The 14,070-nt window shown below is 46.9% G+C and overlaps 1 protein-coding gene across 1 annotated transcript in view; it reads right to left on the reverse strand.

Annotated features, from left to right (window-relative positions):
• The window catches only part of LOC147747111 (vitamin D3 hydroxylase-associated protein-like), a 373,652-nt gene that overhangs the window by 32,978 nt on the left and 326,604 nt on the right, over positions 1 to 14,070 (reverse strand). Inside the window, exon 12 of the mRNA XM_086952362.1 lies at positions 9,011 to 9,050. Within this exon, the coding sequence (XP_086808488.1) occupies positions 9,011 to 9,050 (40 nt within the window). The remainder of the gene's footprint in view (positions 1 to 9,010; positions 9,051 to 14,070) is intronic.

A 14,070-nucleotide genomic window follows, 5' to 3' on the forward strand; every position in this document is an offset into this window, starting at 1 on the left:
AGCAAATGCCCTTGAATACCTCCTTTTATTGATTTTCCACCAGGAAGTGGCAATGATTTTAACTCCCTCGCTCATTTCTCATCAGTATCTACTGAAATGATTGAACAATTCCTCCTTAAAACTGAATCTGGGTCACTATTAAATTCCTGCCCACCTTGTATAACACATTTGACATTTAATGAACTGGCACAGCTCTACTCCACATTTTCACACTGTTGTTATCTGCAGCAGAGGTATCAGCAAGTTGGAATTATGCTCCATTAATCCAGTTATAAAAAAGTGAAATGAAATTAAATGAAATGAAAGCGGGATTAATATAGCGCATGGCTGCCCGAGAGCGTCCCAGCGCTGAGATTGCATATACAGCTGAGGGGGAGGGGGGAAGGCGAAGGGGCAAAGAAGAAAAGGGAAACTTTATTGTGGGAAAAGGTGAGTTTTGAGTAGCTGACGGAATTTCATGTAGTTGGGTTCGGCCCGAAGTTGGATTGGTAGGGCGTTCCATAGAGTAGCAGCTGTAACTGAAAAGCGGCGTCCTCCAGTACGGGCTTTCTTTACTCTGTGGACAGTGGCCAGGTTACTTTGAGAGGAACGGAGGGACCTATTGGGTTTGTATGGGTAGAGCATGGTCTTCAGCATCGGTGGCCCTAGGTTTTTCAAGGCTCTATGGGTGGTGCATAGGGCCTTGAATATGACTCTTTCTCGGATCGGCAACCAATGAAGTGCCTTTAGGGCTGGTTTGGCAGAAGCTCTACGGGGGGGTTCCTGTCAGAATCCGAGCAGCGGCATTTTGTGTTCTTTGGAGAACATTGATGGTAGCTTCTGGAGCCGCCAGGAAGAGGGCGTTGCTATAGTCTAACCTCGATAGTATTAGGCCCTGGATAAGCATTTTTTGTGATTGTGCGGGGAGTAGAGGGAGAATCTTCCTGGCTGAGCGAAGTAAACCCACACAGGTACCGGCTGTTTTTTTGCCTGTGTTTTCAGAGATAGATCCTGTTCTAGCCAGAAGCTTAAACTCTTGAGTTCCGTCTTGGGCTGAGGGAGGGGACCTAGGCATGAGGGCCACATGGCGGAGGGAAGAGGTGATATTTGATGTCCCAACAGCATGAGCTCGGTTTTGGAGCCATTAAGTTTCAGCCTTGAGTTGGACATCTAATCGTAGATTCCCTCAAGACAGTCATGAAGTTTTTTTATCTTTTCGCCTTCAAGGGAAAAGGACACAACCATTTGGGTGTCGTCAGCATATGTGACGGCTTTTATCCCAAAGGGGGTGACCACATCCTCCAGGGGGGCCATGTATGTGTTGAATAGTGTAGGGCTCAATGAAGAGCCCTGTGGAACCCCACACTGGAGGTGGAAAAGGTCTGATTGTATATTCCCTTCACAGACCTGGAAGGTTCTGTCCTTCAGGAAGGATGAAAGCCAACTGAGCGCCTTGTCCCTCACTCCCAGGTTAAATAGTCGCTGTATCAGGATCTTGTGGTCCACCGTGTCAAATGCAGCGCTTAGATCCAGGAGGATCAGTAAGACTGATCCCCCTGAATCCAAGATGCATCTGGCTTCCTCGACTACTTTTAGGAGGGCGGTCTCTGTCCCCTGCCCGGGACGAAAACCTGTTTGTGATGGGCGTAGGAGATTGTTGATTTCAAGGAAGGCTGACAGTTGCTGGTTGACCAGTTTCTCTGCGATCTTACTCATGCCTGGTAAGAAAGAGATTGGGCGCAGGTTGGAAAGATCTGAAGGATCCTGGCCTGGCTTTTTTTGAAGAGCTTTGACTATCGCATGTTTCCAGTTAGGGGGGACTACTCCTTGGCTAAGAGAGGCATTAATAAGATTTGTTGCTAGGTGTGAGATGGTTGGTCCGATTTGTTTAAGGATACGAATGGGGGCTGGGTCAGTGGGTGAGCTGCTTTTCATACCTGAGAGAGTTTTCAAGAAGTCTTCGTTGGACAGCTGGTGAAAACTATCTAAAGTCGGGCCGGATGTGGAGGGTGCCAGTTCATAAAGGGGTTCATTATCCGTTACAGGTGGGAGGATTTGTAAAATATTGGTGATTTTATTCTGAAAAAAGGTTGCTATTTGATTGCATCTGGAGACTGTAGGTTGCTCAGTGGAAGGAGGATTGGGAATTTTGAGTAACTCTTTGACTATTTTATAAGTCTCCCTGGATGAGTTGGATGCATTTTTTATTTTTTCATTGAAGAAGGATGCTTGGGCTGATTTTCGTGCTAATTTGTAGGTTCTCATTGCTTTTTTATATTCATCTTTAATATTGGGGTCCCAGTTTTTCCTCCATTTCCTCTCTTTGATTTTACAAATTTTTCTAAGGTTCCTTAGTTCTTGGGAGTACCATGGGGATTTGAAGGTCATGCTTTTTTTCTTTATGTTTCTTTTGGGAGCAACTACATCAAGAGTAGATGTGAGCCATCTAGTGAAGTTTTCGTCTGCTTTTATGGGGTCAGGAAGAGCGGAGGGGGCAGAGCTTATCAGTTCTTGGGTCCAACGCTCAAATGAGAGTTTGGACCAGATTCTGTCATATTCTCTCGATGATGAAGTTTGGGGAGAGTTAGGAGTAATTTGCCAAATGAAAGGAATGAGGGAATGATCAGACCATGGCAGCGGGAGTGCAAGTCGTGTTTCTATTTTTGACAGGTTGGTGAAGAGAGGATCTAGAAGGTGAACCTTGGTGTGAGTTGCCTCCGTGTTTAAGAGGTGTAGGTCAAGTGCCTTTAGTTCAGAAATGAGGTCCCTTGCGGTTTTGTCTGAGCTGTCCTCAAAATGGAGGTTTAAGTCTCCCAGCAGGATAAAATTAGGGGATGAGGTGCAGGAGGAGATCGTAGAGTCAAGAAGTGAGCCGACAAAGTTTCCTAGGTTGCCGGGTGGTCGGTATACGAGGGTACCCGAGAGGGATTTGTTGGGAGTAATCTGGAGGGAAAAGTGGGCGCTTTCGCAGTCATCGATTCCTCCTTCTTGTATCCTGCATATGAAGGTGCTTCGGTAAACAATCGCTTTACCACCTCCTTTTCCCTTCGGTCGGTTTTGGTGTTGTATAAGGTAACCATAGGGTAGCATATTAACAATGTCAGCCTCGGAATGAGGTGTGAACCAAGTTTCCATAAGGAAAAGTATGTCCAAATTGATGTCTTGGATTAAGAGTTTAATTTCTAGAGAATGTTTAGACGTGGATCTACAATTGAGTAGAGCAAGGCTAACAAGGTCAGGTGAGTGGCAAGTAGTTTTTCGTGGGGATTTACCCAGCGGCGGGGGTAATGGGGGGGAAGTAGGGGCGGCCTTGTCAAATTGCAGGAGGTAGTCCCGTGAATAAATAATTCGGTGGCTACGAAAATTGGGCATAGTGGGTGGCCCTGTGCCCGGCCTGGAAGGGCCCAGACGGGCTTGCCTCTGACGCGCCTCCGGCGCGCCATCGGCGCGGCCGCTGCGCCCGCCCGCTGCGCGGACGAGAAGAGGGCTTCATTTTGTAGTGGTTGGGCCCAAATCGCCCAGCCACTAGAGCGCTGTCCAGGCCCCCTTCAAAGATGGCGCCCGTGGAGTCTGCGCCTCGGGGGGTGTTTCTAGGACAGACCGGGAGCCCTGAGATAAGCTTCAGGTCATGCAATTATTCTGCATGAGGAAGCGGCTCACTACGGTCAAGTAGGTAAAATTAAATTAACAACAGATTTGCACAATTGTAGCAGCAACACGATAAGACAGTGTCAATTTTAAAAAGCGCGAAGCGCTATTAAAAAGCGACGCTTGACAATGAGAGTAGCAGTTATTTGTAAATGGGGATTTGGCCTCCCGGCTTCCGCCTCAGGAGAAGTGCAATCACGGAATGGGAAGATACCGATTAGAAGCTTTTTTGTAGTGGTTGGGCCCAAATCGCCCAGCCACTAGAGCGCTGTCCAGGCCCCCTTCAAAGATGGCGCCCGTGGAGTCTGCGCCTCGAGGGGGGTTTCTAGGACAGACCGGGAGCCCTGAGATAAGCTTCAGGTCATGTAATTATTCTGCATGAGGAAGCGGCTCACTACGGTCAAGTAGGTAAAATTAAATTAACAACAGATTTGCACAATTGTAGCAGCAACACGATAAGACAGTGTCAATTTTAAAAAGCGCGAAGCGCTATTAAAAAGCGACGCTTGACAATGAGAGTAGCAATTATTTGTAAATGGGGATTTGGCCTCCCGGCTTCCGCCTCAGGAGAAGTGCAATCGGAAAAGTGCAGCAGCCTATCTGGGAGTTTTAAAAATTTCAAACCCATTTACTATTATTGCCTTTCCGCCAAAAGACTTATGAAAAGAGGTTAATAGACAATTGTCTCAAAAGGTTGATCCACATTGATACTTGATTCATTTTAGCTCGGCAGTAGACCTTAAGGTAACACTATGTCTACTCGACTATCATTCTACGAAATTCTGTAGGGGAATATGGGCAACTCTGGGGAAGGAAGATAACGCTGCCTTAACTTTGTTAAACCTCAGCTAATTTTTAGGTCTCGCTTTTGGTAGCGCATGCGCTGTCTCAGCGAGACTTAAAGTAACCTGTATATTGGCTTCACCTCGGTGTAATTTCTACTGCCCCTCGTGATTGGTTTGAAATTGGCATTGCTGTTGTTTTCTTGCTTTCTGTTGGCTGTTGGCCCTATGGTCACTTTCGTGTAGTCCCAAGGCAGCTGCGCCTAACTATAGTTTTCCTCCGCTTCCTGCCACTTATTTGCCTGTAGTGTGGTATCTGTTGTTTACCCCTCCCTGACTGATGTGTCAGACCCTGCCGACAAATGTAAGCTCTGGTGGTGGTGGGGACGTGGCCCCACTCTCCTTCCTCCTCACCTTGTTTAAACTTCCCACTTGTTCTTCTTTGGGAAATAGCTTATCGCGAGCTGATAGAGGCAGCGCTCATTACATCCGATGCCGCCGCTGAAATGTCAGCTCAATTGTTCCCGCAATAAAAAACATATCTGGAGTGTTTGTGTAACAGGTTTGCGACCAGTGTGTCTTTTGTAGCTAACCCTGCCCATAGTTCTAGATAACTTAAAACTGAATGAGGCGTGCCACCCTAAGCTCGGTGGTCAGGATTTACACTCTAAGCCCACCTTCAGAGTTTCCTTTTCGTTCATTCCGCTTCCAGGCACAAGTGAAAGTGTGCTTTCCTGCTGCGCCCGAGTCTTTGAAGCAAGCATTTTTAGTCTGAGCAGCGCACCCCCACTTGGGCACCGTCCATGCCCCATTTTCTTTGCATTGTCTCCTGGTGCGACACGGGCACCGTGTGTTCATGGCGACTGCACTTGCATTTTCCTTAACCACATCGCTGCTGCACATTTTCCCCTCAGGTGCTGAAGACTTCAGATTTACATCATTTCATGACGAGCTCAGCTCGTCATCAGCACAGCTCCACTGTGCCTCATGACGAGCTGAGCTCGTCATGAGCATGGAAAGGGTTAATTAAAAGCAGCCCGACTACTGCCTCACTTTATCTTTGGCAGCTGCATTCTTTTGCTACCTGTTAACCCTGTTAAGCATGCTTCTTTAGAGCTAGACCTTTCGTGGGGAGCGTGGCACCCAATCCCCATCGCACACTCCCTGGGCATGCCGGTACAGAGGAGAGGGATGCACATAATTGTTTGTCATATTGAGATCGTGTCCCCCACTCAACAGGAAAGGGCTGGCTTTATGGGTAAAGATGGCTGTTTCTTTTTTTTTAAGCTGCCGCAGCAAACTAATTGTGGTTATGTGCGTGTCAACAACATTTTTTTTAATTCTGATATGTGTTAAACAGCACAGCACGCCATTTTCATTTTGAGTGCCAGCTATTTGGGCAGTGGTTCATGGAGAGGGCAGGCATAAGGATCACTGTAGTGAACAATATGGCCGAGCTCTTTCAGGAACACAGCTCCCCGCAGACTCTCTGTGCTAGGTGTGAGCGTGCATTGCAAAAGCTGCACGCTTTCATAGGTATTCTGGGAGTTGTAGTTTGTCATGGCAGCGAAGTACAGAAGCTTGCCAACTTGTTTGCCATGGCGCCTGGTTCGCGCCCCTTGCTCCTTGTTTATTATACCAGCATATGTGCCTTGGTGACTGAACGCAGCACCAGCAGAGTCCAGCCCGCCAGTATCCCACTGTGTTAGCAGGCTCACGCACTGAGTATGGAGTCCAAGTTATGGCTGTGCAGTGTCTGCAGAGATCGCTCCACATACTAATCGGCAGAATGTGAGGATTAAAATGGGCGGCGTCTAACATCGAAGGGTGAACCATGCAGCCAGAAGCCCCCAGGCAAGGATTAAAGGGTAGCAAGCAATTCTCATTTCTTATCTGTTAATCTTTGGTTCGGATTCAGCAGCGTCATAAAATGCCCGTAAGTGCTCGTGGAGTCCCACAGCGAAAATGCACTTGAGGTTTTAATTCTTAACATACCTCGGAGGAACGATCACCTACTTCTGAGATGTGCTGGCTGTACAGCTGCCTCAGGCTTTCAACCTTCCTAGGTTGATTAAAATCATCCTTCCTGGATTTATAAAAACATTGGGATAACCACAGTTACTCCATGTCACTCAAGACGTGTTTTCGATTCGGGCAGATTTATGTCGGACTTGCGGCACTTTTGCGCTGCCGTTGCAGCAATTCTGTGATGCAGCGGCGGCGTAAACCCTGAGCCACATTGCGACACACTTACATCGTGACGCATCTATGGAGATGCGTCACGGTGTAAGGCCCTGTGCCACATGAAACCTGCGCCAGGTTTCATGTGGGCTTTTCCACGCAGGGGGGGGGGGCATTCCGTCGCAGGAGCACCCCTGAAAAGTGACTCAGTGAAATCTACAAGATTTCACTGAGTCACTTTACCAACGCTGATGCGTCAAAACCCTGCGCCTGCTTGAAGCAGGCGTAAGGTTTGACGCACTACGTTAGAGATAGGGCAAGTTGGAAAAGTGCTGGAATTGTGTGCTGCATTCAAACAACTTCAGCACTGCGCCAACTTCACGCCCTAAATGCGACACGCATCTGTTTATTCTTGCACCATGGTGCGCCGCATTGTAAATGCGGTGCATCATGGGTGGCGCAAGGATAAACTTGCGTGCAGTATCTTTCCTGGTGCATCTCTGCTGATTTGCCCCTAAGGCTTTATATGTTACATTGTTACCAGTGGTATTGTTGCTTCGCATCATGGTAGCGCAGTACTGAAGGTGACAGTTTACTTTGCAGCGCACCGAGTTTACTGCCGCTGTTAACATAGGCTGATCTTTCTGACGGGTTCTACAGCAGTGTGTTGCCTTTAGCACTGCGATGGTCTTAGGGTGGCTTGTTGGCACTACATAAAATACGTATCACAAGGACGTTTCTTGGAACATAAATATTGACAGGACTGCATAACGCGATGCCCTTGCATACAATGTGTTGAAAACAGCACTGGTGTCTGCAAAAACATCACACTTTTAACTCATTCCCATGGTCCCCTCTGAATGCAAAGTGCCAGCTTTCATGTATGTACTACTGTATGTTACACTACCCATGACAGACTCCCGGCTTGCTTAACCTATAACGAGTCCGCTTTTTGGTTGATTTGTTGGGTAACATATAAAGTATGTTATAGCTCTGGTCTAGGTACTTATCTGCTGAATTTGGACCTCAGGACCCCAAGGTTGAAAAATGACCACAAATTAAGTCATGATCTTGTTTTGGCTGAAATTGAAAATATATGTTCAAATCTACTGTCACAATTACATGTTCATCCCTATTGCATGCTGGGGTATGCCTGCTGAGCTCATGACACACGCACCATGCTATTCTGTGTACACAGCTCATATTTGGCGTGCTTCTGCACTATACGCTCACTAAGTAGCTCTCTGCGGCTCCTTCTTGGAGCTAGGTCCATGATGTAACATATATCTGAATTTTTCCAATTGCTCATCTGATCGTTTAATTTTGTTTTCTATGTCCTAAATAGATATGCCAGTGCTAGTTTGTAATGATAATAGTTGTTAGAAAGGCTTTGATTACAACTCCTATATGTACAAGAGGAAAGCACCCTAACATAGATTAAAACCTAAACTATTGAATATCTAGAATACATTTTAAGTTGTTTTAGGTGCTTTGTGCAAGGTATGCAGCAAAATACCCACCAGTGTGTAGGGTATGGACAGTGTCTGGATTTGATGATGAGGATCAACGAGAGTGAGGAGGAGGAGATACCAAGTGAGAATGGAGAGCAATGCAGGTGGCGATGACTGGGGCAGTGAGAATGCAAATAAGCGGGAGACTATTTGTACTTGGAATCATAGGATTAAGTATTGAATACCATAACCAAAATCTAATGGGAACAGTAAATCGAAAATGTAATCTTTGAGAAAATGCTATGGGCTGAAACAAATCACAGAGGAGATTCCAGTGGTGGGTTTGGCTGAGTCATTGGGGCAGAATGTTTGAGGAAGTTTAGCCAATGTACGTTTCTCTGGATTTAACATTTCCTCCAGAAATTGGAAGAGTTTCCAATGCCAACCCTCTCTAAACCAGCTGTTTAAAATTGTTATTTGAAACATTTGCAAATGAACACAAAGGAGTAATACTTATGAAGTGGAAACATTCTCCAGGGGCCCGATTCACAGAATGAATTTAAGACTCAATCCTAAACTTACTACTATTTTGGCATTCACAGAATGCACTTAAGACTCAATCCTAAACTTACTACTATTTTGGTATTCACAGAATGCACTTACTACTTTTGGTATTCACAGAATGAACTTACTACTTTTGGTATTCACAGAAGTTAGGATTTTGACTTAAGTCTGTCTTAAGTCTGTCTTAAGTTTGTCTTAAGATACACTTAAGACAAAATCCTAACTTATGTGAATACCAAAAGTAGTAAGTTCATTCTGTGAATACCAAAAGTAGTAAGTGCATTCTGTGAATACCAAAATAGTAGTAAGTTTAGGATTGAGTCTTAAGTTCATTCTGTGAATCGGGCCCCAGATATATATTCAAGGGCTTGATTTTAAATATGAATGAAAATAAAATGTGAGTACCTGCACAGCAGCATGTTGTGCCCATACCTCTTTTGCAGACCTATATGAATCAAGCACAAGAAAACATGAGCTAACATAAAATCCGTTAACAGCATTGTCCTCACAATCAATATCGCTATACCATGGATTGGGTTTTTGTTACAATAGTGAGTCAGAAGGTCAGGGTATTTTCTTATTATGTTTCCCTGAGTTTAAAATCTATCGACGTTCATGGCAACCTATAAAATAACACCACATAGAAATAGGTTTAACGTTCACATAACACAGTATTATTTTTCATTATACCTCAACCAGATGCATTAGACAATGAATGTTGTATGTTGTAACTTACATTCTCAATTGCTTAAAGAAGGAATCAAATTTCTGATTAACGTTTCCTTCACTAGCAGAGAGGATCACTTAAGGCAAATCACTTGTACAAGAGGTTATGGCTGTAATACTACTCTCTTAGGCATGGGTAGAGATTGGTAAAAAGCCAAGATTGGTCTATTACCCTTCTTTTTTGCCTTCTGAAACTAACACTATGTGATATCAACAGCAAATACTTGATCTGGCTGCCTGCAACATATCAGGAAAAACACAGGGGATGAAACTCATATTGTATGATCCTACTTCAAACAGAGCGAGCACTCATTATTAACTTGCATGCAAATGCTGATCAACATCATGGTCCTTGGCCAAGGTATATTAGAGAACATTAGGACATCTGGTCATTGGAGGTGAATGATATCAGAACTTTCAGTTTTATATCCTCTTTATAAAATGGACAAATACAATGTAAAGTAGAGTAGAAATTAAGGTCTTGAAGATGCAAAACATCCCTGCACACTTTATCAAGAGTATCTATTCCAGAGTAAAGACATATGTTAACAGAAAGGGTAGGAACATATGAAATGAGGAACATAGAAAACTGTAAAGCTGTTACCTCTCAAAGATTATTTTCAACTCATTTTGTATACCCTAGGTCCCCTGCCTAAAGTGGAGCATCTTTAAGATGAATGGCTGATTAGGAACCTGAGAGTTCCTTATGCTCCAGCTCTCCACAGAATTTTCAAGGAAAATTCCAATTATGTGCATTCTATCATTTACCTCTTTAACGTAAAAAGACACCCATTTTGTTCTAGAAACAGTTAATACAATATTAACCTACTTTTATGAAGGTTCTCAATCAATCAATGAGGTGTTTGTTGAGTGTGATTACTCACCCATAAGGGTCTCAAGGCGCTGAGGGGTGGGGTCGTAAGTTCCAGTTCATCATGGAGGGGGTCTTTCGAAGAGCCAGGTTTTGAGGTTTCTTGTGAAGATGGGGAGCGATGTTATCTGCCCGAGGTGGGGGAAGGTCATTCCAGGCTCTGGCCGTGTGGAAGGAAAAGGAGTGGCCTCCCGATCTGGTCTTTCTGGTGTAGGGGACCAGGGAGTAGGAGAGCTGGGCTGATTATAGGATCCTTTGGGGTGCGTGGAATTTGAGTCGGCTGATCAAGTATGCTGGTACGGTGTTCGTGGAGGGCCTTGTGAGCGTGGGTTAGCATCTTGAAGGTGACTCTAGCTTCGATGGGGAGCCAGTGGAGTGTGCGCAGGTGCTGGGAGATGTAGCAGTGTCTTGGAAGGTTGAGGACCAGTCTTACGGTGGCGTTTTGGATGTTCTGTAGTTTGTGGGTGAGGTTTTTGTTTATTCCGGCATAGAGTGCGTTGCCGTAGTCGAGCCTGCTGGTGACCAGGGTGTGAGTGACGGTCTTTCTGTGTTCAAGGGGGACCCATTTGAAGGTCTTACGTAGGAGGGAGAGGGTGTGGAAGCAGGAGGACGAGACAGTGCTGATCTGGCGGTCCATTTTGAGCTCTGAGCCCAGGATGATTCTCAGGTTGCACGCGTGGTCCGTGGGAGTCTGTGGGGCTTCCAAGGGTGGGGGCCACCAGGTGTCGTTCCAGGCGTCGGGGTTTGGGCCCATGATGAGTACTTTCGTTTTGTTGAAGTTTAGTTGTAGGCAGCTGTTTTTCATCCAATTGCCGATGGCTTCCATGCCTTCTCGAAAGTTGTGTCTGGAAGTGTTGGATTTGTTGGATCGGGAGAGGATGAGTTGGGTGTTGTCTGCATATGACATAATGTTGAGTCCGTAGGCCATGTAGACGTTGAAGAGTGCAGGGCTGAGGGAGGACCCCTGGTGGACTCCGCGGGTGGCAGGTGTAGGGTCGGAGAGGAAAGTGGGGAGCCTGACCCGCTGCGTTCTGCCGAAGACGAAGGAGCCGATCCAGTTGAGGGTCTTGTCTTGGATCCCTGCGTCGTAGAGTCTGCGTATAAGGGTGAGGTGAGAGACTGTGTCGAAAGCCGCTGAGAGGTCGAGGAGGATGAGGGCTACTGTTTCTCCTTTGTCCAGTAAGGTACGCATGTCGCCTTTTGCAGCGAGGAGGGCGGTTTACTTGTACTGTATTTTTTTCTGAAGCCGGATTGGGAGGAGTCGAGGAGGTTGTGCTCTTCGATGAAAGTGGTGAGTTGGCTGTTGATGGCTTTCTCAATGACTTTTGCTGGGAATAGGAGCAGGGAGATAGAACTGTAGTTTTTGAGGTCGATGGGATCCGCCAAGGGTTTCTTCAGGAGGGGGTTGATCTCAGCGTATTTCCACTCGTCAGGGAACAAGGCGGTTGCCAGGGAGCAGTTGATGGTGTGGCAGAGCATGGGTGCGATGGTGTTGGCGGCTCTGTTGAAAATGTGGTAGGGGCAGGGGTCCTTGGGTGCCCGGAGTGAATTGACTTTATTGTCTTCAGTGTGTCTTCGATTTTGAGGGCGGTCCAGTTGTCGATTGCTGGCTTCAGGGTATCGGGGTGGTTGGTGAGGGTTCAGTGTGTTGGATGTCTTCGTCGAAGTTGTCGTAGATGCTCTTGAGTTTGTGGTGGAAAAAGGTGCTGAGTTTGTCGCAGAGGTCTTGTGAGGCAAGGATGTTTGTGGACTCGCTGGTGGGTTGGGCGAACTCCTTGATGATGTTGAAGACATCTTTGTTGTTGTGTGCATGAGTGGAGATTCTGTCTTCAATCACTTTTTTCCTCGTTTTTCTGATGAGTTGGTGGTGGGCGTTGGTGGCGTCTCTGAAGTTGTTGTTGGCTTCTGTGGATTTGGTGCTCCTCTAGGCCTTTTCGAGGCGGCAGCAAGTGCGTATGGACTCTTGAAGTTCAGTGGTGAACCATCTAGCTTTCTTGGAGTGGGTGTTGTTGTTTTTCTTGAGGGGGGCTATGGTGTTGGCGCTGATGGAGATCCATCTGCAAAAGGGTACAGGCTGCAGTGTTGGGGTAGTTGTTTGCCACAATGGTTGGGTCACGATCTGGCGGAGTCCAATGTTGTGGAGTTTGTCCAGGAGGGATGTGGTGCTGGGGTCCAGTTGGTAGTCGAGGTGAAAGTTGAGGTCTCCCAGTTGGGTGTAGTTAGTGGACGCGATGACATGCGGGGAGATGATCTCCGTGATGGGGTTGGCAAAAAGTCCGCGGGGTCCAGGGGGTCAGTAGTTGAGGGTTCGTCGGAGGGTGGAGGTAGGGCTGGCCAGTATCTTGAAGTGAAGGTGTTTCATCAGGTCTGTGGGCTCAGGCGGAGGGTGGATTTGTGGACGATGGCGATTCCTTCTCTGGGCGGGTGGGGCGGTCCTCCCTGGAGATCTTGTATCCTTGGGGAATGGTGATGGCGATGTCCAGTTCCAAAGAGGTGTGGGTCCAGGTGTCGGTAAAGAATGCTATGTCCGTGTGGGTGCTGTCGAGGAGGTCCCAGATTTCGGTGGAGTGTTTGTGAAGGGATCAGACATTGAGGAGGAAGCATTGCAGAGTCTTCTGTTTGGTTGTGTTCTTGGGGGTGGGTTGCACTGGGTCTGTGATCTTGCGGTGCTGCAGGTGTGCCAACAGCTGTGACAGCTGAACGGTCCGTGAGTGTTGGCTGGTGATGCTAGCTTGCAGTTGTTGTTGCCGCCTGGGTTGAGAGCATGGAGTGCCGCTGGGTCGTAGCGTTGGTGGTGCAGAGATCCAGAGATCCTGGCGCTGGTCTCAGTCGGGTCAGAGAAGGGCGCAGACAGGCTTGCCTTTTGCGCGCCTGCAGAGCAACCGCCATTAAATATGAGTCGGGGAGGGCTGGACAGCTGGGAGGCGCGAGTGGGGAGGGGAGCTGGATTGAGCCACTTGCTTTGGTCATGCTGGGGGGAGGGGCCGCGGGGGCAGCAGCGGCGGAGAAAACGGGCTGAAAAAAGCAAAAGGAAAAAGGCAAAAAGAAAGAAAAGTGCAAATAAGGCAGCAAAAGTGCAAAAAAGTGTGGAGGAAAGACACAGAGCACACAGAAGGAGAGTAAAAGGGGGAGATTGAAGTGAGGTTAAAAAACGAATGAAAAACGGAGGAAAGACACAGAAGGAGAGTGAAGGGGTAGCTTGAAATGACGGGAAAACAACAGAAAATGGAGGAAACACCCAGAAGGAGAGTGAAGGGGGAGCTAGAAGTGAGGGGAAAAAACTTGTGAAAAAGGAGAGAAAAAGAAAAGCAAGAGAATGGAGACAGAGGTCCACTGGACCACCAGGGATGAGGCACAGGTGAAACCTGCGGGTGGAGGAGGGCCTCGAACACCAACACTCGAGAGTGCAGGGGCTATGGGGAAGGCCTCACTTAATGGTGGAGCTGCAAGGGAGGGAGAGCAATTTCACTGACAATGCATCTTATGTACCCATAAAAATGTTTGTAACTGTACAGACATAGACATGTCTGTTGTTTAGAGAAGTGGATGGTTACAGCAGGGGCTTTTCCTGGAAGGGTCCACCCTTATTCATTCCAGCGTAAGGTTTGCTTTTGCTACCCACTGGACTTTGAAATTTACGCTATAGCTCTTCATTACATGTTTGAAGAGAATAAGCAGCATGCTCAGTGCACTTTTGTAAATATTTTAATTTCCAAACCCTTCTGGTTCCCTGCATCCTTTGGAGGCTTGATCCTCTAGAAACAAGCAATTGCCACTTGGTTTCTAACGTTGCCATGCCAGAAGGGTGGTCACATTTCAATATTCTTGTTTCATTACCTGGTGCCAAGGGCAATGCTTCATTTCAGGG

The sequence above is a fragment of the Lissotriton vulgaris genome, chromosome 1_1, assembly GCF_964263255.1.
Source record: "Lissotriton vulgaris chromosome 1_1, aLisVul1.2, whole genome shotgun sequence".
NCBI lineage: Eukaryota > Metazoa > Chordata > Amphibia > Caudata > Salamandridae > Lissotriton > Lissotriton vulgaris.